At 47.6% G+C, this 24,205-nt stretch overlaps 1 protein-coding gene across 2 annotated transcripts in view; it reads left to right on the top strand.

The window, feature by feature from the left end:
• Nucleotides 1–24,205, top strand: part of LOC126539960 (proteasome adapter and scaffold protein ECM29) — a 467,228-nt gene that overhangs the window by 80,337 nt on the left and 362,686 nt on the right. For both annotated transcript variants that reach the window (XM_050186788.2, XM_050186787.2), the window contains exons 5-6: nucleotides 2,785–2,826; nucleotides 23,858–23,930. In XM_050186788.2, the coding sequence (XP_050042745.1) occupies nucleotides 2,785–2,826; nucleotides 23,858–23,930 (115 nt within the window). The remainder of the gene's footprint in view (nucleotides 1–2,784; nucleotides 2,827–23,857; nucleotides 23,931–24,205) is intronic.

Below are 24,205 nucleotides of genomic sequence, written 5' to 3'. Positions count from 1 at the left end.
TGTGTGTTCTGTGTAATATGTAGACCAACACGAGTGGTGCACGCAACATATAACATTGCATCGAGACTGGCATAGGCCGTCAACGTCGCTGCCAAATGTTGTCGACGAGTGCAAACAGCAGAGAAAGCTTCACTTGCATCGATTCCCACAGTGCATTGGACCTGCATAATCTTTTCCCCTAGAATTTCTCATTCCTTTCGGTAGAGACACCCAGTAGTCGTAGATAATTATTATAGCCTATTATGCACCATGGGAACATTGTAGTGTGGGGTTTATTTTACCCTAGAACACGCATAAGTTCACAGTGCCATGGCTGCTCATTGTTACATGCCGGTATTGGTAACACCAGTCAATTGTACTGTACTTCTGTCTAATTCAATTGTTCTGTCTGTTTCCTCTGCATCTTTTTTGTGGAGCTGAATATATTAGGGTCATTTCATGTGAAATGTCCTAGACATCAAAAGTGATCATCATTGATCTTCTTGAAAAAAATTGGGCTAGATGGCTATTGTGTGAATAAGGTTGCACCAAAGTATTTTCGTTGCAAAATATGTTTTGATCACGTGAGTGCTCTTTGAGATTTTCGTAAAAGCAAAAGTTCGTTCGAGGTACATATTTTTTAATTGGGTCTGAAACTAGGTGCAATAACAAATTTTATTTTAGACCATTGTATTGGCATCTTTCTTTTATATGACGTCATAATTGAATGCACTTTAGAATTTTCCGTACTTATTTGGCTCAGTAAAAAAAGCAATAAAAGTTGCGTTTTCAGAAAATTTTTCTGTAAACTGCATTATTTTTTCAGCCACCATAATTTTTCTCCCGTTTTGCCTGTTGCTATAGTGTATGCTAAAAATAATTTGCAATTATTCATGAATATATCTTTTGAGAAATATACCTGCAAAATTTTCAAGAAATGAATTTCTTGTGATATCCAGGCCAAATTTAAGCATTAAGGCCCTCCAGATAAAAATGTCAGATAGCTCAATATACGCACTGACCTCTCAGCTTGTGATTCAGAAATTTTCTTTCGGGTAAATTTTGTCTGAAGTGAGAGAACAATTTTTGGAAGTCAGCAACCCATATCGCCAGCAAGCACTATGTACAAGCTGCTGCTCTTGTCGTCTGAGCATTGTCGTCTGCTCTTCTCCTTGTCATCTGCCACCCAGCAGATGATGACTAGTATACAGGGTGATCACTTCTAAATTATATGGAATTTTTAAAAATCGCCTGTTGCAGATACCGTAATTCTAGTCCTTGAGCTGAATCGTTCAGAGAGGCGGACATTACTTGCACCAAAAAATCGAAACACATATTCAACGAAATAACTAACGTTCACTAATTAACTTCCTTATTATTGTATGGCACATATTGAAACTTATGACTTGTAGCCAATGAGATTGTCAGGCGTATTCCCTTCGAATGAATTTCCATAATGCAAGAAGTTTCGAGATATGCGCTATCAAACTCGCCATAAAAATTTATTGTTGGTTCGCCTACTTTTCAACAAAATGCTCTTTTATGCATTGAAGCACAAAAGTAACTCTATTTCGTCCCATGCTTTGGCAAATAATATCTCGAAATGTGTGTAATTCTGGAAATTCATTCTAAATTAATACATCTGACAATTTCCATAATAAATAATAAATTTCAATACGTGCCATACAATAACTAATCAAAGTTAATTAGTGAATGCTAGTTATTTCATTGAATATGTGTTTAGATTTTTGGTGCAAGTAATATCCGCCTCTCTGAACAATCCAGCTCAACGACTAGAATTGTGGTATCTGCAACAGGCGATTTTTAAAGATCTCGTAAAACTGAAAAATGACCACCCTATATACTAGCCGCCGTCTGCTGGGCGGCAGACAGCGATGCTCAGATGATGACAAGCAGATGACGAGGAGAGCTGTGGCACATATGCAGTGTGCCTACTGGTGGTATTGGTTGTTGACTTCAAAAATTGTTGTCTCACTTCAGACAAAATTTACTCGAAGGAAAATTTCTAAATTGCAAGCTAAGAGGTCAGAGCGTATATTGAGCTATCTGACATATCTTTATCTGGAGGGCCTTAATGCTTAAATTTGGTCTGAATATCACAAGAAATTCATTTCTTGAAAATTTTGCAGCTATATTTCTCAAAAAATGTATTCATTAACAATTGCAAATTATCTTTAGCATACACTATAGCAACAGGCAAAACAGGAGAAAAATTATGGTAGCAGAAAAAATAATGCAGTTTATTGAAAAAAATTTCTGAATACGCAACTTTTATTGCTTTTTTACTGAGCCAAATAAGTACGGAAAATTCCAAAGTGCATTCAATTATGACGGCATATGAAAGAAAGATGCAATACAATGGTCTAAAATAAAATTCATTATTGCACCTAGTTTCAGACCTGATTAAAAACATGTACCTCCACCCAACTTTTGCTTCTTTACGGAAATCTCAGAGGGCACTCACGTGATCAAAACATTTTTTGCAGCGAAAATACTTTGGTGAAACTTTACTCGCACAATAGGCATCTAGCCCAATATTTTTTCAAGAAAATCAATGATGGTCACTTTTCGTGTCTGGGACGTTTCGCATGGAATGGCCCTATAGCAATTATCGGTTGTAACAATGGAATTTTCTTGGTACTTGAATGTTGTAAGTGGATTCGGCTGTATTGTAGCCTGCTAAATTGATGTTTGTTCACTACACTGACTTACCACTGTCCTTATTAAGCTGTCAGGCAATTTGCCTTTGTCTCTAAAGTTGAATGTCTTTCTGCTCTTTTGCAGTGTTGCCAGTGCAGCTGAATTGAAGATGAAGACGTTGTCAACGTATGTATGCCTTCGGTCATTGTTACTTATTTAAGCATACTTTCTATATGCTATTTTGCGGCTACAAAAGCAGTTACGAGTGGTGTGAATGGTGAAAATTAGGGATGTGTGAATACCAAATACAGTAGACTTCCATTAATTTGTCTCTAGTTAATTCGATTTTTCAGTTCATTCACTCATGGCTTAAGGTCCTGGCCGGAGCCTATGCTTTTCTATGGACCCAAACTTTTGTTATTTTGATCCTCAGTTTGGCCTTTGCCAGATAATTCGAGCTTTACCGGTCAGCATGCGCATGCCTGACCCGTATGGCGACCTCAACAGTGGTGCCTTTTAGTGGCAGTGCCTGTCTCGGTGAAGCTTAGGGGAGAGTGAACGCATTGAACACACGTCATCCCCTCTTGAAAACGCTTATTTTTGGCCTGAATATTCTCAAGAAATTACCTTAGCTCAGAATGCCTGATTATGGTATATACCCGGTTTTAATGTTGCTGCAAATGGGTCGCAAGCCCCAAGGGTAGCGTTGGCCTGGCGGCCTGGGGCACTGCTGGAAGCATCCGAAGGTCTTGGCAAAGGATGAGTCGACTGCTAACAGAACAACTTATTTGTTCTAGCATCGCAAAAGAGTGGCCGGTCAGGTCGACCGAAGTGGAGAAACGGGAGACCACGTTACTCGACTGAATAAATCGAAGCTTCTTTCTTGGAGTCCGGGGGCAGCTGCTTTTATACACTCGGAGTTGAGGGCAAGAAGGAACGGCTCGGATGAGGCGCACGTGACGGCGGCGCACGGACACGTTGTGACAAGAAGTGACGTATCTGCCGGGCCGGCGCCGGTCAGACCTTCTCGCTTCACCGTTGGGGAGCTCCTCTCCCCGGCTGCCGCGCTTTGACAAGCGTGGGCACCAACATGCACACACACACACACGCACACACGAAGACACGTGGCATTGAAACATGCCTGGACGCGCTTGGCAGGAGGCGTTGCGGCAGCGCTGAACTGGCCAAAATGTCCGCCGCTTTGAACGAAGCCCCGGTGTCCATTGCATCCGTGCCGGCTATACCGCACGTCGGAGGCGAAACGTAACAGACCGCCCCGCCGGGAGAAGGAGATCCCGATGGTCAGGGGACTGCATCCGCTGTCCGGAGGGATGTCGCTCGATGATGCTCATAACCGAAGTCTGTCGCCCCTCGGCGTTTCTTGAGCGCAGCGCACCGAGAAGGCCTCGTTCTCACATTCAGGTTCACACAGGACACTGCAAAGTGACTTTGGGAGAGTTGCCCTTTATTTTGTTCTCGTTCCCAGCAAGCGTTAGAACTACGCCGAAACTCAACCGTTCAGTCAGCAAGCACGACACAACCCTCACTAAGCCCTGCCAGGCTCTTTCCCCTTTTATACTACTGCCTAGTTCCTTACAGTAGTTTAACAGCACTCAGAACGCGTCCACAAATTGGAAAATTGCACTAGAAAGCACGTCATGACTTTGAAACACTAAACAAAAGCAATATGTTAAAAATCCTGCCCCAGGAAGAAAAACATCAGTAACAAACAACTTTGAGGCTGATTCCTACGTTAGGGGCCTCGACTTGAGCCATCGGCGTTACCGTCGAGACTCCGCTTTTTGTAACGCACCTCAAAGAGTATTGTTGCAAAGCGAGGCTCCAGCGCAGGAGGCAGCTATTTTTGGAAGAGATGGTCTGCAGCCATTGGAGAGGGCAGTGATCCGTCTCAATGATAAACCTCGAGCCGGCTAGGTAGCAAGACAATTTCTGAACGGCCCACACGAGACACGCACACTCTTTCTCGGTGGCGCTGTACGCCTGCTCGCGACTGGTCAGCTTACTACTAGCATACAGGACGGGGTGTTCCACTTCTCCATTTTCCCGTTGGCACAGTACAACGCCCATGCCTCGCTCACTAGCATCGCACTGAACGACGAACCCTTTTGTGTAGTCTGGCGATCGTAGCACAGGCTGGCTTGTTAGGGCGCTCTTTAGGGCGCTAAAAGCTCTTTCCCTTGTCTCGTCCCAGACGACTGTTTGGGGCTCTGTTTTTATTAAAGCATCCGTCAGGGGAGCCACGATATCAGAGTACCTGGGGATGTACCTCTGATAGTAGCTGGCAACACCTAAGAACGACCGAACATCGGTCTTCGTGCGCGGTTGCGGGAAGTCTCGCACAGCGGCCACCTTTATTTCAGAGGGGCGGCGACGACCCCGTCCAATCACGTGACCGAGGTAGACAACCTCGGCCTGTGCTAACTGGCACTTGAGAGCCTTGACTGTCAAGCCCGCTTCGCGCAGGCGGGTTAGCACTGCCCGCAAGTGTGCCATATGCTCAGACCAGGATGCGGAGAATATCGGTACGTCGTCTAAATACGGTAAAGTGAATTCTTCCTGTCCCCGCAACACTTTGTCCATGAGGCTTGAAAAGCAGTATGGCGCGTTCTTCAAACCAAAACTCAAAACTTTAGGACGGAATGTTCCCATTGGTGAAATGAACGCCGCGTACCTACTAGTTTCTTCTGCAAGTGGAACCTGCCAATAACCCCTGACAAGATCTAGGGTGGAAATAAAGTGAGCGCTACTAACTTTCTCAAGGCGCTCCTCGATGTTAGGGATCGGATAAATTTGAGCCTTAGTGATGGAATTAAGCCTGCGGTAGTCGAAGCAAGGACGAGGTTCCTTGCCCGGTACCTCAACTTAAATCAAAGGGGAGGTATAATCACTCTCACCCGCCTCAATAACACCGAACTGTAGCATTTTCTTTACCTCAGCCTCCATAATATCGCGCTGGCAGGGTGACACCCGGTACGCCTTGGATCGTACCGGCTCTGGGGAGGTAAGTTCTATTTCATGAGTAAGGACAGAAGTCCTACCAGGCCTCTCAGAGAACTGACCTTGAAACTCTTGTAAGAGCTGGTGTAGTTCAGTTTTCTGCTCAGGCGACAGCGGTGCTTTACTGATTAAGTCAATAATGACTTGATCGGTGTCTTCCCTGTTCGTCACTGAGCCTAGTCCCGGAAGCTCGACCGGAAGCTCTTTGGGAACGTTTACCATCATACACACCACTGCTTCCCGTTGTCTATAGGGTTTGAGCAGATTACAGTGGTAAACTTGCTGTGCTTTCCGTTTTCCTGGCAGACTCACCACGTAGTTAACGTCCGACAGTTTTTGAACAACCCGTGCTGGGCCCTCCCACTGCACGTCGAGTTTGTTTTTTAGCGATGTGCGCAATATCATTACCTCATCGCCCACCTCAAAGCGACGGGCCCTGGCTGTCCGATCATAATAAACCTTGGCCCTCTGCTGGGCCTTTGCCATTGCTTCACCTGAGAACTCCTGTGCCCTTCTTAAGCGTTCGAGGAGCCTAAGCACGTACTCCACCACAACTGGGTCGTCGCCCCTGCCTTCCCACGAGTCTCGAAGCATGCGAAGCGGAGACCACAGCGAGCGACCGTACAAGCTGGCGAAAACCCCGTAGCCGCATGTGGCGCAGTTCTTAATGCAAACATCACCCCAGGCAGACACAGCTCCCAGTCAGTTTGTTGTTCAAAACACAATGCTCTCAACACGCGCTTCATGACGGAGTGGAGCTTCTCAAAGGAATTCGACTGTGGGTGGTACACTGAGCTGTGTAACAGCTTTACCCCACACCTTTCGAGAAAGGCTGTCGTCAAAGCGCTAGTAAACACTGTGCCCTGATCTGACTGGATTTCCGCAGGAAAACCAACTCGTGCAAATATGGACAGCAGTGCATTGACTATCTCAACTGAGCTGAGTTCTTTAAGCGGCACTGCTTCAGGGAACTTTGTCGCTGGGCAGATCACAGTCAAAATGTGTCTGTACCCCGTGGTTGTTACTGGCAGAGGTCCCACTGTATCAATAACGAGCCGTCTAAAAGGCTCCGTAATGATAGGTACCAACTTCAACGGCGCCCTCGATTTGTCCCCTGGTTTGCCCACCCGCTGGCAGGTGTCGCATGTCCTCACAAAGTGTTCTGCGTCACGAAAACACCCTGGCCAATAGTACTCTTGCAAGAGACGGTCCTTAGTCTTCTTATCTCCTAGGTGTCCGGACCACGAACCTCCATGTGACAAGCACAACAGGTCCTGACGGTAGCACTCAGGCACGATCAGCTGATCGAACTCCACTCCCCTGCGGTCTAGATACTTCCGGTACAGGACCCCACTTCGTTCCACAAAACGAGCACTTTTCTTGGCGATACCTTCCTTGACATTGCAGCGCATGTTTTCTAGGCTGCCATCCTTTTTTTGCTCGGCTATCAAAGCCGACCGGCTGACTTTTAGCAACCTATTAAGTCCATCTGACGTAGGCGTGATGAGCAAATCTGCAGATAGCTCTTCTAACTTTCCCGTGTCGGGCATTTCCTCTCCAGTATCTGGTGCCTTCAATGCTACAGGCTCAATTTTATTCAGTTCGGACGTGCTCTGAATATCAGCTTGCTGCGCCTCCGACCCTTTCTCATTGTTCGACAACGTCGGCCCCGCAACTACCACCTTTGCAGCGAGCTCCCGAACTCTCGATCTGGTTAAGGCCTGAACGCTAGCCTCACCAAACAAAAGCCCCTTCTCGCGCAGGAGGTGATCGGACCTGTTCGAAAATAGGTACGGGTACTGGGGGGGCAGCATAGATGACACTGCGGCCTCCATCTCAAGTGCTCCGAAAGGTCCTTCAATAAGCACTTTTGCTACAGGCAGACACACGCTATGAGCTTCCACGGCTTGCTTGATCCAGGCGCACTCGCCCGTGAACATATCGTGTTCTACGTAAGAGGGGTGAACTACATCCATTGTAGCTGCGGAATCACGAAGCACTCTGCACTCTTTCCCGTTCACGAGGAGGTCTCGCATGTAAGGCTCGAGAAGCTTCATGTTCTCGTCAGTGCTGCATAATGACAAAAACACGACTTTTGTTTTTGTTTCTGGACACTGCGCCGAAAAGTGACACGGCTTTTGGCACGTATAACACACGCGCGCTTGCCTCGTCTCAAACCGCTTTCTGCGTTCGGCTTCGGCTGCCACCGTCTCCTTACGTTCGGTCGGACTGCTTTCACTCGCATCCGCACTACGTGTGTCCCCCCTTGCTCTCATGGGCGTGAACTTCGGCCTCTCAAACTTGGAGCCAAATTCACCCTTTTGACCGTCCTTAGCTCCGCGAGCCCGACGCGTCACAAACTCCTCGGCTAGCTCAGCGACTTTAGCCACCGTACTAACGTCTGGCCTATCCAAGACCCAGTACCGCACATTCTCAGGTAACCGACTATAAAACTGTTCCAGCCCGAAACACTGCAGAACTTTCTCGTGGTCACCAAACGCTTTCTCTTCTTTGAGCCACTCCTGCATGTTTGACATAAGCCTGTAGGCAAACTCTATATATGACTCACTTCTGCCTTTCTCATTTTCCCGAAACTTCCGACGGAACGCCTCCGCTGACAGCCTGTACTTTTTTAGCAGACTCGATTTCACTTTGTCGAAATCCTCTGCCTCCTCTCTCTTCAAGCGAGCGACTACATCGGCCGCCTCGCCGGGTAACAAAGTGAGCAAGCGCTGTGGCCATGTTTCCCGAGAGAACCCCTGCTTCTCGCACGTTCGCTCAAAGTTAACCAGGAACAAACCAATGTCCTCTCCAAGCTTAAACGGCCGCATCAGGTCAGTCGTTTTGAACGATACTCGTTCTCCTGCACCGTGTGCCTGACTTTCATTACGAGCGCGTTCCATCTCTACCTCGAGACGCTTCATTTCCAAAGCGTGTTGACGGTTGCGCTGCTCTTTTTCTTGTCGCTCTCTCTCTTTCTCTTTCTCTTTTTGCTCTTTACGTTCGCGCTCGTCTTTCTCTATTTGCTCTTTACGTTCGCGCTCCTGTCTTTTTGCCGTCTCCCTCTCCTCAATGGTCTCAAGGCATTCCGACAGCTCGTCATCCTCAGCTTCTAACTCAAGTATAGCCCTTAGCAGTTCTGGTTTTCTGAGTTTGTCTGAGACATCCAGACCCAACTCTCTTGCAAGCTCAAGCAATTTCGGTTTGCGCAACGACTTCAAATCCATGGCTGCTCTGAATGCTGCTTTCTCTACTGCCCACTATTGTCTTGCCGCAAGCTAACCCGGCAGCAACGACAACCACAATTACCAGCTCTGTTTCTGACACTAACGAAAGCCTGGCTTCTTGTCACTTCTTGTCACATTGTGACAAGAAGTGACGTATTCGCCGGGCTGGCGCCGGTCAGACCTCCTCGCTTCACCGTTGGGGAGCTCCTCTCCCCGGCTGCCGCGCTTTGACAAGCGTGGGCACCAACATGCACACACACACACAAGCACACACGAAGACACGTGGCATTGAAACATGCCTGGACGCGCTTGGCAGGAGGCGTTGCGGCAGCGCTGAACTGGCCAAAATGTCCGCTGCTTTGAACGAAGCTCCGGCGTCCATTGCATCCGCGCCGGCTATACCGCACGTTGGAGGCGAAACGTAACAATGTGCACCTTTAAAAAACAAATGGGCTGAAAATTGCTTGCGTGATCTAATCCGTACGAAACGAAAATCACCTTTGCGCTGTGCATATGCTTTTTCACACAAGAAATGACAGCGACTAAGCCGACTTTAAACTGTGCGGTGAAGCTGACTTCAGAAAATCGGCCGCCATTGTGCAACAATTATTCTTCCTAAAAATTGGGTGTCCATCAGATTTCTACTTTGCTTAGGAAGCTTAATGTAGTTTCTACGTTAGTTTACTACTTTGGACACATAGAAAGTGGGTGTGTGTTTGATTCACGAGTGTGTTAGAAACGGGCAATTACTGCGAAATTAATTGGTGGTTTGTTTTGGTGTTTTTCTAAACCTTGCTTACTTCGACCAGCCGGATAATTCAATCAATTGCATAGCTCCTGTCAGAGTTGAATAATGAATGTCAACTGTAGTAGATATCTAATCGAATATTGAATAATATCAAATTGGATATCGACTATCAGAAAATTTATCGCACAGTTTAATGCTCATAAGTTTGGTGTGTAGCGCAAAGAAGGGGAATGCTATAGTTGGGCCTTCCTCTCTGGCGCTTTCTGTAGGGTCAATCTCTTCAGCTTGGGGAACGCCACTCATGCTGAGAATCCATGCCCTGCTCTGACGGTTTGCCCAAGCGCTGCTGACTAAGAAACATCTTTAGAAGTTTTGGAGACTGCTTTGGCATACAGCGTCAATCCTGGAACTTCGAACTATGCTCGAAGACTCATCCCAGCAAACACCAGTTCATCCCATCAAGCACCTCCTCAGTCAGTCATGTACTCTGGTGCGCTTCGCCACAGGTACCGTACAATTTTCAGCGGCGCTGACGACACTGGCGTAGAGGACTGGCTGACGATATATTAGAGGGTAAGCACCCACAACAAATGGGATAATCCTGCAAAACTGAGCAATGTGTTCTTCTATCTCGCAGGTGTGGCCAGTCTCTGGTACAACCATGAGACTGATTTTCTGACATGGTGCTCATTCAAGACCTTTTTAGTGGCTGTGTTTGGTCGCCCTGCTGTGTGCCAGCTGTGCATGGAATCGCATTTGCAAGAATGTGCACAGCAGCTGGGTAAATCATTTACCAGCTACATTGAAGATTTTCTGGACTTGTGTAAGAGAGTCAACACGATGGTGTTGGAGTCCAACAAAATCCGAAATGTCATGAAAGGGATAGAGGACAATGCTGTCAACATGCTACTTGCAAAGAATCCTCAGTCAGTGACTAACATCGTCACTCTATGATAAAGCTACGAGGAGCTACGCAGGCAGCGCTCATTGACACTTCACCCCTCATTGCATGGTGAACACATTGCTGGTTTGGCTACCCTCTCCAACCAGTCAGTGCTGCTTGTAGAAATGAAAGCATTAGTCTGGGACGAAGTTGCACGCCAGCTCTCCTTGATGACCTTTGCTCGGCCGCCACATGCAACAGCCTGCCTTTAATTTTATGCCTTCGCTTCATCGCATGGCTGAGCAACAAATTGCCAAGGTTTTGCCACACCAGCACCAACATTTTCCTGCGGCTGCACAACTAAGCTTTGCTGACGTCATCGCGACGCCCCAACAGGTCCCCATGGCTGCCCCACTCAGCTATGCTGAAGTCGTTGCGAGGACCCAACCACTTTCTCCAAGTATGCCTCTCAGTTATGCCAACGTTGTGGCTAAGCCCCGACTGCAGCCCTCCATGCAGTCATATCAGGAGCTGTCCCATGCTACGCATTCTTTCACATGGATGGGACCTACCCCAGCAGACCGGTGGCGTACTCCCGACAACTGACCAATATGCTTTGCGTGTGGCTATGCCGATCACATCGTGCATTATTGTAATCAAGTGCAGCTGCCTAGTGCCGCACCAACTGTAACAAGCCAGCCCAGCTGTCCATATTGCTTCTGCGCCTACCTTCCTCCCTGGAGCGCTTGTGTGGCTCTCGGTTCCTTCCGCTGCGCCTGTTCTCTCTTCAAAACTACTGGCAAAGTATGAAGGGTCCTACCATATCACCGAATGCGCATGCCCCGTCAACTACGTGATTGAACACATTCAACAGTCTTCAGGACATGCACCATTGGGGACAAGACATTGTCAATGTCGAGCACCTCACACCGTACTACGATCCACTCATAGAGAGGAGCTGTTAGGTCGCCGGATGGCTCCCTTTTCATTTTCAGGAGTAAATGTAGCAAAAAAGAAGAATGCTATAGTGTACCATCCTCTCCAGCGCTTTATAGTGGGTCAATCCCTCCAGCTCTGTGCTTGGGGAATGCCACTGATGCTGAGAGTCTGAGCTCTGCTCTGTCAGTCGGCCCAAACGCTGGTTACTAATAAATACCTGTACTGTACTAATAAATACCTGTGTCTGGTGCAAGAAAACACAGTGCTGGACATGCTCTGGAATCTGCTAGCATTGCTTAACAAGAATATTGCAAGCTATCGGTAAATTGGGTGCCTAGGAATCAAAGTGTACAGTATTGTCTACCCTTACGGCACAGATCTTGGCGCAAGCAACAAACTAATTTGGCTTAGTGATAAGCACATTTGCAGATAGTAAAGCAATGAAGGGGGCTAGTTGGTGAACGTTCATGGTTATATTGCGCTCAGTTTTACAAACACGATATTAAGGAAGGACAGGACGTGGACGGACGTAGCGCAAACTACCAACTGTTTAATACTGTTAAAGAACGCGCTTATATACAAGAAGATATGGTGCGGGGGGGGGGGTTACATATAAGATATGACATGGTGACGACGTGTGATTATAGTTCGGGTCAGGCATACATCGTTCACATGCACCCGTTCGCCCTGGCAAACTCGACCTCAGCTTTGATAAGCGCGATGGATAAGCGCGATGGACGGAGAAAAAGAGATGTGCGTAAGCACTTCGTCCATCGTGCTTATCAAAGCTGAGGTCGAGTTTGCCAGGGCGAACGGGTGCATGTGAACGATGTATGCGTGACCCGAACTATGATCACACGTCGTCACCTTGTCATATCTTATATGTAACCCCCCCCCCACACACACCATATCTCCTTGTATATAAGTGCGTTCTTTAACAGTATTAAACAGTCGGTAGTTTGCGCTACGTCCGTCCACGTCCTGTCCTTCCTTAATATCGTGTTTGTAAAACTGAGCGCAATATAACCATGAACATTTGCAGAACTTCCTAGAACCTACATCTAGATCTACCTTGATGTAGGTTCTACATCTAGGTAGATCTACATCTACATCTACACCACATCTACATCACATCTACACCACTACATCTACACCACTACATCTACACCACTACATCACATCTACATCTACCTAGATCCTAGAACTTACACGATCTAGTGATCTAGTAGTGATCCTACACGATCTTTGCGCCTCTCGGCAGCTGATGAGCCCAATCTTCACACATGCTTTCGCACTTTACAAAATATGCGCTGCTTTTGTTGCTGTTGTCTCTGTCTGCATCACATTATCATTTCCATCGCTCCTGTCTACCCGGACAAAGCATATAGACAGTTTTATTGAGGCTGCTGCATTTTGCGATCACAGCACTTGTCTAGTGTCTTGTGCCTTGCTGGTATGTAGGATTGTGCTAGAGGGTGCATGATGAACGTGCTGTTGATGAGTGGCATGTTCTCGCATTTTCCTGAGAGGTGTTGACAAGTTCTTGTAATTGAGAAACTTCTTAGCGCATTGTTATTAAGCTTTGAGCTTTGGTATAGTCACATTATCGAACAGCGACAGTTCTAGAGGCGCTGCCACAGTTCTGCCCACAATTGAAATAGGAGGCGAGTCATGTCTGAACATTGTTGATACATAAGCTATGTGCAATACACTATTATTATTCAACACATATGCAATATGTTATTGTATATATGAGTTCTTGAAATGTTTCGGCCTGCCGCGTTTCCCACTTCAACTCGACACCAGATTTAATTAGATGTGTTAGCAGCTCAGTGATGCCTGAAAAGCCCTTGAAGAAGCGTCTGTAGTAGGCATACAGGCCAAGGAATCTGTGCACTGCCTTCTTGTTGATTGGCTGCTGGAGCTTGGTGATGGCAGGTTTCTTCTGTGGGTCAGGGCGTACGCCAGATTTGATTACATGGCCCAGGAACAGCAGCTCTTTGTATACAAAGCGACACTTTTCTGGTTTGAAAGTGAGTCTGGATGATTTAATTGCCTCTAGTACTGTTTCAAGGTGTCTCAAGTGCTCATCGAATCTTGCAAAAAATAACGATGTCATCAAGGTACACAAAACAGGTATGCCACTTCAAACCATCCAACACAGTGTCTATCAAATGCTAGAACATTGCGGGCACCGAGCAAAGACCGAATGACAGGACCTTCAATTCATGGAGGCCATCCTGTGTAATAAAGGCTGTCATCTCTCAATTCCTCTCGTCAAGTTTGATTTGCCGGTAGCCTATCTTGAGGCCCATAGACGAAAAGTACTTTGTATTGCAGAGTTGGTCCAATGCATCGTCTATCCGTGGGAGGGGGTATATGTCCTTGGTGATTTTGTTCAAACGGTAATAATTGATGCAGAACTGCAGAGTTTCATCCTTCTTCTTCACTAAGGCCAAAAGAGATGCCCATGAGCTTTTCAATGACTGTCTGATGGAATCGCACAGCATTTCGTCGACTTGTTGCCTTATAGCTTCTTGTTCTCGTGTCGACACTCAGTAAGGGCTCTGTTGGAGTGGTCGAGCAGATTCTTCAGTTACTTTGTGATACTTTGCAAGTGGTGTTTGCTGAATCTTCCATGACATCAGAAAACAGTCTTTCTATTGTCGGAGAAGACTTTCAAGCTGTTGTTGATTACTCATGGGCTGGCTCAGATTTCTCTTGAACACTGGTTCGGCAACTATGGCCATTGAGGTAGATGTGGCAGAATCCATAGAGGCCATCCGGTGTGATTCAAGGCGGTCATCTCTCAATCCCTCTCGTTAACTTCAATTTGCCAGTAGTCTGTGTTGAGGTCCATCTACAAAAAGTACTTTCTATCGCACAGTTGGTCCAATGCGTCGTCTATCTGTGGGAGTGGGCATACATCCTTTTTCGTTACTTTGTTGAGGCGATGAGAATTGATGGAAAAGTGCAGAGCTCTATCCTTCTTTTTCTCGAAGACAACAGGAGACACTCGTGGGCTATTCAACAGTAAAATAATTGCGGAGCACTTTGTCTACTTGCTGCTTTATGGCCTCTTGCTCTCTTGTTGAAACTTGGTATGGACTTTGACGGAGTGTTCAGGTGGATTATTCGGTGATTGTGGGATGCTTAGCAACTGGTATTTTTTCCAATCTTTGATGGCGACAAAAAGCAGTCCTTGTACTGCTGGAGGAGGCTTCTTTAGCATTTCTTGCTTATGCCTTGGAAGACTCGGATTGATGTGAAGGACTGGTTCGGTAACTATGGCCTTCGAGGCAAATGCGGCAAAATCCGAGAGGACAAACACATTACTTGTTTCCACAATTTCCTCAATGTATGCAATTGTCGTGCCCTTTTTGAGATGTTTCTGCTCCTGGCTGAAGTTTGTCAGCATCACATCGCTTTTCCTCCATCCATCTCTCGGATGCCTCTTGCGATGCAAATTTTGCTGTCGAGCAGTAGATGCTGGTCGTCCTCGACAACGCTTCTACATCTGTGGATGTTTCGGTGCCTACAATATGATGATGCTGTAGCAAGGCAGCATGCTGACTTGGGGCGCTATAACGTAAAGCTATTCCAAGCTTTTCTATTCCAATTCTGCAATCAGCCCTCCGTCATTGGTCAAAAACTTTTTTGAACCACCCCCACTTTGCCTGTCTGTCACGCGACGTCATGAAAACTGCGATAGCTTCCCATCAGATATGATGTGAACGCACTGATCATGCATGACTGGGAAGAACAAAAGAAAAATGGTTGTTTATGATTCGATGCCTTTTTGCCATTAGCGCTCGGCTATTGGTTAAATGTTTTCGGGCGACAACCACTTACCTGCTTATCACACGACGTCACAAAACCGCGAGAAACCACGTCAAAGTGACGTGTACGCGTTGAATATGCATTAATATGCCAAACAAAACAGTTTTCTTCTGAATAGGCACAGGCTGCCCCGTTCCGAAAGGAATAAAAGATGGCTGTCGCAGATGGCTGAGGCACTGGCTACTCGTACCAGCCGGAGAGCATGGGTTTAGTTGCATACAAAAACGTTTTTTGTGTGGCCGTGTAACGTTTTCAAGCACTTTTTTGGCATGTTTACAATCTTGTTCTGTCAACTATTCTTTGCTGAGGATCCATTTTAGCGTCATCCTTAACCTTTCGTTGCATGCCGTCACAATTTTCGACCAGCCACTGCAAGCTAAGTAAGAGAAAGCAGACCAATCACAGACGCTGGCACCACCCTCTTCATCTGGTTATCGATTTTCAGTGCACTCGCTCGGCCCCATTGAATCCCTCTCCACTTGAGCGTGCACCTCACTCTTGTCAGCCAATTAGATAAGACAAGTCGCTCAGTGTAGGCAGTGTTATTCATTTTTAAAGCAAACAAAAGTGACCTCCTGTAAATGAGGAGAGCATTTTATTGGTCTGCTCAGACAGCCCTGCAGGTCACCGCCCGATGCTTGCGTGTGTGGTGTGGGGATGCGCGACTATCACGCGTCCCCTGGTATGTTGTTTTCTCGCATAGCTCCTGTCTTCTGCAATTCGGCTTCGCCGCGTGGCCTGCGTGACGCCCGCGGCAGTCGGTCTGGTGGAAGCGCAGTACGAGAGATGGCGCGAGTGTTGTGCTGCTAACGCGCCTGCCAGCGGGGTTACTTGGGCGAAAAAGAGAAGAAGGCTCTTTCTCTTTGGCTTGTAGTCAGTGAGTGGCGCAGACGCTCCACGCGTGCGTCGCTTCATGCTTCTGTGAGACTGTCTCACGAAGCCTCGTTGGAACGTGCCACCGTTCCCGTGACTGTACGCGCGAACAACCAGGCGTTGGTGTCCAGCATGGGACGAACATATTCGCTCGCTATCCAGTCGGGGGGAGTCGGACTTCCGCGATTCGTCGCGCGCCCATCGGCATGTTTTGTGGATAGCAACTTGGCTAGCAGGCATTGATCTATGAAAGGTGCAATAAATGCCCTTGTGATTGTTTGCACTATTGTGTTGTCGTTCCTTCGTCCCAAGAGCAGGGGAGGAGAACCCCACATCTGGCTGCCCAACGTGGGGCTCTTGAGGCATCGGATGATAGTTTTAACAGTTTTGCTTTGTTCGAGACCTTTGTTTGAACCGAAGCACAGGCCTAGCGTGTATTTTGATCGCTAGCGTCGGTGGCGTGCTTTCATGAGCGAGGCGACGGTGGCTGTGGTGTGTTTCAACTTTTCAACATGCTAAGCCTTTTCACAAATAATTTTTTTAATGACATTCGTTGGTATGAGAGCCACATGGTCTGCATCCTGGTAGAGCGAGGCTTAGCGCCCGTGGAGCATTGGCGAGCCTGAAGCGAGTGAGTACGGAAGCCTCGTGGGTAGTCCGAATTTCTTATGTAAATAGCTTCTTTTATTTCTTTGACTTTGATGAAGTTGTGGCTCTGGGAGCCGAGTGGTCGCGGGCCACGGGTGCCGCTACGGGCTGACTGGTATTGCAGCCTGGCACCGGGCACTCCGACACCGTCTGGGACAGTATGTGCGGTCAACTTGGATGCTGTGTCCAATGAGCAGGGTAGGACCACCTAACAGCTGACTTCTCCTCGCAGCTGCTTGTTTTGCGCCCATTTTGAGTGTTATTTTTTGGATGCCGGTTGTTGTCAGGGTAGCGACGCTTTAGGCCTTAGGCTTTACGAAGCTGCCTGTCGCACTTGGAGGGACACAACCTGGTGGACCGTGGCGTTGAGGTGTTGCACTTTGCTTCCCTCGTTCTAGTTAGCCTCACATGAATTGAAATTACTCGTTCGACTCAAGGAAACGAGCTTCGCTCACGTGAACTTAGCATCTATGTAGCTGCCCAATCTTTTGCTAGCCGAGTTGAACATCGTACCACGTGGGCGATGTGCATGCAGAATTTCTCTCACTTGCACTACTTTAGTGTTTGTCGAGTGCATTAAGTGTACACAGTGTGAGCGGAGTCACCCCTGGTTTTCTGTTACCTGCACATCATCTGCGCTGCTGCCCCGGACTACGATCAAGCCACCGGGCAATGGTGATACTGTGGCCAGTTCGGCGCAGCGACTTAGGCGACTGTCTGTATCCAGCTCGCAACCCTCGGTGCCGGAGAAAAGAGCCGGCGATCACCAACAGTTACCGCAGCTCACCAGCAGTGCGCGTCGGCGCGAGCAACGCTTGCTCGTGCCGACTACTGCGTCGCCATTTCCGGAGTCCTGGCCTGGATTCGTGCCGCCGAGTCTGCAGAGCTGCTGCTGTGACCAGTGGACTAGCGGTGTACCCAAGGACAATGTCAGCTCGCATGTTATGGACAGCGTGTGGACATTTCCTCGATGCGGCCACTGTTCGCGAAGCACGCATTGATGTTAGACCGTGTGACATGTTTCGCCGATATATGTAGTGATTTAAGGTTGGGGGATGCACAACTCTCACGCGTCCCCTGATATGTTGTTTTCCCGCATAGCTCCCGTCTCCTGCAATCCGGCTTCGCCGCGTGGCCTGCGTGATGCCTGCAGCAGTCAGTTTGGTTGAAGCGCAGTACGAGAGATGGCGCAAGTGTTGCGCTGCTAACACGCCTGCCGGCGGGGTTACTTGGGCGAAAAAGAGGAGAAGGCTCTTTCTCTTTGGCTTGGAGTCTGCGAGTGGTGCGGACGCTCCGCACGTGCACCGATCCAGGCTTCTGTGAGACCGTCTCACGAAGCCTCGTTGGAATGCGCCACCGTTTGCGTGACCGTACGCGCGAACGACCAGGCGTTGGTGTCCAGCATGGGAGAACATATTCGCTCGCTATCTGGTCACGGTGAGTCAGACTTCCGCGATTTGTCGCTCGCCCATCGGCATGTTTTGTGGATAGCAACTCGGCTAGCAGCCATTGATCTATGAAAGGTGCAATAAATGCCCTTGTGATTGTTTGCACTACTGTGTTGTGGTTACTTTGTCTCAAGAGCACGTATGAGAATCCCACAGTGGTTACGCAAATTTCACGTCAGGAGATTGGAATAAAAACATATTGGAATAGTTTTACGTTATAGGGCCCTTGGTCTTCGAGCACATTTAAGGAATGGTAATCGAGGGCCCTACTCGGTGGTATCGCTTAGTCCATGGACAGCACCATTGACCTGTATCTTATGTCTATGACTGCGCTGTGTTTATTGAGAAAGCCTATGCCAAATATTCTGAATATGCCAAATATGCCAGTTCCGGAAGCATTGCTGCAGGATAACAAATGTTGCAGGCTAAGTCTGGTTATGAACTCTAACTCTTGTCGTGCAGATTTCAGTTGATGTTATCAGGTCTCTTCCAGCTGTCCAGATTTGAGGGCCTTCCCATGCAGTCTTGACTTTCTCCAACGTGGTGATGAATGATCCACTTATGGTGCAGTGGTCAGCTGCTGTGTGCACTAGAGCAGTGACTTCGTGGCTGTCAAGAAATGCATTGCTTTTGGTAGTTTTTTGCTTTTGCATTGCGGTTGGGCTGTGGTTTCAGATCGTGGCTTCGTTGTGCTGTCCCAGTGCTGTGATGTCATGTTGTGGGGGCTTTCTTGAGGCGTCCTCTAGAGTGCGGTGTTTTCTTGCAGCATTCTTGAGGTAGTTCTTGCAATGTTGGCGGTGATGAAGGATCTTCAGCATTTTGACGAACAGTAACTGCACCTCCGTCGGTTGCTACCAGGTATGGTTGTTTTCCAGATATGTGCTTACGGACTGGCCCCTCGCTGAGCTAATATATGATTGGTGCAGCAGTGACAAGTAGCATCCTGGTGATGTTGAATGGGAAGCCGTCGAAGTCTCCACTCAGTGGTCGCGATGTAGTCTGCTATCTGACATGCTCATTCATCTTGCATCATATGTGGTGCATTGGTGGTGAGTTTTGGGATATGGGCATTAGTGGTAGACGTGACCCACTTTTCTGTAGTGAAAGTGAAGTGATTGGTGGTAGGGGGCATGCCAGATGTCTGTCTTTCTCAGGGTGTGCCCAGGCTGACAAACTGTATCATTCCAGCAAAAAGTTCTTGTTTTAAACCGTGCATGAGTAGGTGAAGTGTCTTCTTCTTGGACATTTGCAGGTTGGCATGGGGGAAGAAACTGGTCATCTCTTCCATTATGGGGATTTAGGTATGCCCCTGTGTCTTTGTGTGGGCATTCACCTGTTCTGTCGTCCCTATGCCTCTCCCTTTCCACTTGCGACGGTTGTCACTGGCGGCGCTCCATTGACAGTGGTTTGCTGTAGAGCACTCGAGTTGCCAGCAGCGGTTCGCCACTGTCAGGGGAGTAACTGCGAGAAAAATCTCTCCGGTACAGCAATTGATACGTTCATGTTTTCCTCGTCTGCCGGCCCTTTTGTGTCTCGGATTTGAGCTTGCCTACGATGCCTTTGCACATACGGCAAGCGCATACCTTGTGTTGATCCTTTCTGGATGCTAACACAAAGAGCAGTGCATGCTTAGTACTGGCGCATGGTCGTACTCTGCTGAGTCACAGCTATCGGAAGCCCAACCCAACTGAGATTGCCTGAGCTCTCGCGAGTGGGCCCATTTGCTATCCGAGAGCAAGCAGCATAGCCGCGGGGACTATTTCTAGTGGCATGTTACGAGGAGCCATCCTCTCAGCAATGTGCTAGCAGTGCCCCTGTCTGCATTCTTTACCCTTGGTGCTAGAGCCCTTTGATCCCTGTGCCGGCCAGAGACCGGATGTTTGTGCATGTTGGGTGCTGCCAGAGACAATAAACGGTTTCTGCCAGCTCGGGGTGATACTGTGCTCTCTTGCATACATAGAGCTTGGTAGCCCCTTTTTGCAGCCTGAGCGCGCACCACGGCACGCTAGAGTATGCAAGGCAATGGCTGACATGGCCCTGTGGCTTGATAAGTTTGAACCCGCGTTCGTCGGCACCCCTATAAGATATGAGACCCCGACACCATAAAGATGGCAACATTCTCTTTAGGTAGCTGCACTAGGTTTCCAGTAGAACTTTGACCCTTTTTTTGGACAATGTCTGTGAAGGTCGCAAAAATGTTGCTGCGGAACAGGTCCAATGTTGTAAGTGTGGACTCCCAGTCCTCGAACCATGTCTTCACGGTGTCCTCCAAGGAGAAGTATACATGGTGCAGCCTGTCCTCAGAGCTCCAATTGTTCAAGCTTCAAGCCCTTTCGAATGTCTCAGGTCAGGTTTCTGCATTGTCGGATGAAGCTCCGTGGAGGATAGATTGTTCCCTGTGTTGCAGTACAATGGTCACAGGCGATGCTCGGTCTCTCATGGTGGTAGTCGACTTGGCCCCGATCTTCCTGGTCATCTTGGGAAGATCTGCGGGCAGGTTTTGTAGCCCGTGGCTTGCTCAATGATCTCAAAGCGAGGCTGGTGTTGTCTTTGGGGTGTGTGTTTGACGGGGGTGTACGGTACATAAACACGAAAGCACTTCCACCAGATGTCACATTGTAGTGACTGAAGAATACAGTAGCAAAGCTGTGAATCATGAAACTAACTGGTTAATGGGCGAACCTGCATACATAAAAGTAAGTGATACTCGAAGCAAATTCTTGGGCATTTCAATATTATTTCTCAAGTTGCGTCGCACTGCATGTTTATCGGTCTTCTCAGCGTGCGATTTCCCTCTGCTTCTTTTTTGTAATCCAGTGCAATAATTCATAACACAAACATGACCATATGCCATGCCTTTCTTTTAACGTGCGTCTTACCGCTCCCTTTCCGTTCCAGTGAACTTGCCAGACTAAGTATCAACAAGTTCACAGACCAAATAAAGCATCATGACATTAGCCGGGCAGCCGGGCGCGAGAGAGCGTCTCAGCGCGTGTTTTCTGTTACTCGCTGAACATCGCGCAGTCCCGGCGCCATAGCAGAAATCTTCCTCGTGTGTGCGCTTGCTGCATACCCAAGTTGTAGCCGATGGCTGTCTGCCGGTTCTAAGTTTCGCCAGCCAAGCTTCACGCAGCTCCTTTCCCTGCGGCTACGTGTGAATAAGGCTGACACCGGGCTCTGTTGCGTACGTCCGGCACTGTGACGCCAAGCAGTAGCCTACCATGCTGCACCCCTCCAAGGGCAGCCACTACCTATTAAAGTACTTTCATATGTTTCATAAGCAGACACCCAAGGCAGTAAAGCCTCACCCCTTAATCAGAACCACGACGCAGGTGGGACTTTAAACTTTCGTTTTCAGCTCGCTTCGTCGCTTCCGAAGCAGCCGACGCGGCCGCTGTGTCTACGTGATCCCTCATGCCACATCACGTCGACGGTGGTGCCAGCTTTTCCAGTGGTGGAGCTCGAGGCCAATATGTGAGGCCAATATGCGAGGCTAATAGGTCCTTCAGTTACTGCTTCAGTATGGTGGCAACAGCGCCACATTTCTGGTGATCTAAATTTTAAGCAGCAGCGTAAATTGTACTAACTAATTTAGCTGGTGAGGTCATACCATGCACCGTGCCGGCCGTTCAGATTTGAGCCTCCATTTATCCCACAAAATGCCCAGGCCCAGTCCACTTGCGCTTGCGTTTACGTGAATACCGGACACACGAGAAGCTATTGTGGTGTATAGTAATCCTTCGGCATGAAGTGATGACCAGAAATGCGTAGACGCTAGTGGCCATCTGCTGCTGACAACCAGCACTGCAGCCACTCTGCTTGCATGTTTGCCTCACCGAGTGACACGATGTTGCAGCTTCACATGTCGCCGATCACTACGTTTGCAGCCTACTGCGCAACAAGGGCAAACCATGGTGCTCATGAAAAGACAGATCGAGACCAACACAGGCCGTGCAGCTTGCGTCAACACGAAGCATGTCGTAACTCTAGCAGACAACACTTGTTCTGTGCCTGAAGTGCTTGAGTGCAGTGATAGATTGTCCTTGTGCATTCTCTTTCTGTTACTTTTTTTTTATAATAACAAATTAACTACATTCCAACTATTATGAACAACATTTGTTCACTATAAAGTTGGAAAAATTATTGATGACGCACCCTGGGCAGCCAATCGGATAGCTCGACTTAATGATGTTACATGGTCACCTTGTGTCACTTGGTCAGGTGCAGCTGAAAACTTGGGAGTAGTGTGCTGCAATTAGTAGGGGGGGGGGGGGCGATGTAGATTTTTAAAACCTTATAATAAATTACACGCTTTACGCAGAGTGCTTAAATGCATCCCTTATGATTAGAAGGGCCTACCTTAATGACTCAATATGTTTGTGCAAGATTGTCAAAGTTGTTTCAGAGTCCCTTTAATATTCTCTTCTTGAGTTTCATGCTTAAGTTTCTTTTCTTAAACTGCATTCTCACCTTATAACCAAATAAGTACGGTACTTAGTTTACAGGCGGGCACTCCAAATCAGCGATACTGTCGCATCTACGCTTCTATCGCGCAAGGTGCACAAGGACTGATGGCATTTAGTTTAGCTATCTAACAGTTCATTGCTCCAAGTTTCTCATTCGTTTCATTTTTCTGATGACTGCGCGTGCACCATTTTGAGCTTGCTTGTGGGTCCTCACACGGCATGCCTCACAACTCTATGGCCATGCACGTGTTCCAGGGGCTGCATACTCTTAACGATTCATGTAATTTTTCATTCTTGTGACCTTTTGTCATTGGTTCAAATGTAGATTGGAGGCTGCTGCATCGGCATCTTTGCTGAGAGGGCGCCCTCAGTATATGGAAAATGAAGTGGAAGGTAGCAAAATATGGGTCCTAGTTGTGCCAAACCTATTGAACGGTAACAGTAAGTTGTGTGAATATTATCACATTTGTAAAAAATGAATTACGGTAGTTTACTCATGTATTCAGCCGTAAACCATGTTAAAACTGCAGACATTACAAATTTTGTAGTTCCTTTTGGTCACCTTACTGGCTTTTTTTCTCAGAATCAGTCATTCTGAAGAATTTAATCTGCAATAAAAAATGTGACTCCCAAAGGGTTAAAGCATTTGTACACCCTTTGTAAACCAAAAGCAGTGCATTGAGAATTAAAAATGAAAAAGGGACCGGACTCGTTGATGAAAATCCCAAAATTGATCAAACCTGGAGTTGTCTCCCTTATAGGCCATAGCATACCTTTGTCACTTAATTTTGGTGATGACCATCACCATCGTAAGACTGCCACAGAATGTCATACATGATGCACACCCATGAGAAAAAGTGTACAGATCACAGGGTCTCCGAAAAAAACAAATTTCTTCATAGTTAACGTGCATAAAGTGAAATTCACAAGTGCACTGGAAAGTTTGCAATGCCAAGTTTGGTCTGCAGTATTCAATTTCAATTCGCATTCGCAGACAAAGGAGAAAATCTGCTTTGCATGCAATCCCTGGTACGTATGCATTTGCTGCTGGGTGTAAATAGCACTTGGTTTGTTGATAGCACCAGACCTTTTGTCCGAGAGATTGATGTATGTTTCTTTGCTTGCAGTGCCATTGACTGGAATGATGAAACCTTGGTGAAGGGTCTCTATAACCTGTACCTTGGAAGCTGTGTTCCCACTGTAAGTAGCATGCGTGCCTTTTGCTGAATCAATGGCAGCTGCATAGGTTGGTGGCTTGTAGAGCAATCTCATGCAGTGTGAAGCACTGTTCGATCAGCATTTACAGTAGAACCTCTACTTGATACTGTCCCGTTTGTGGGGTTCTCATCCGTGCTCTTGGGACAAAGGAATGACAACACAGTAGTGCAAACAATCACAAGGGCATTTATTGCACCTTTCATAGATCAATGCCTGCTAGCCGAGTTACTGTCCCCAAAACATGCCGATGGGTGCGC

This window comes from Dermacentor andersoni, chromosome 2 (assembly GCF_023375885.2).
Source record: "Dermacentor andersoni chromosome 2, qqDerAnde1_hic_scaffold, whole genome shotgun sequence".
Classification (NCBI taxonomy): Eukaryota; Metazoa; Arthropoda; class Arachnida; order Ixodida; family Ixodidae; genus Dermacentor; species Dermacentor andersoni.
This window is presented reverse-complemented; position numbering and strand designations above follow the sequence as displayed.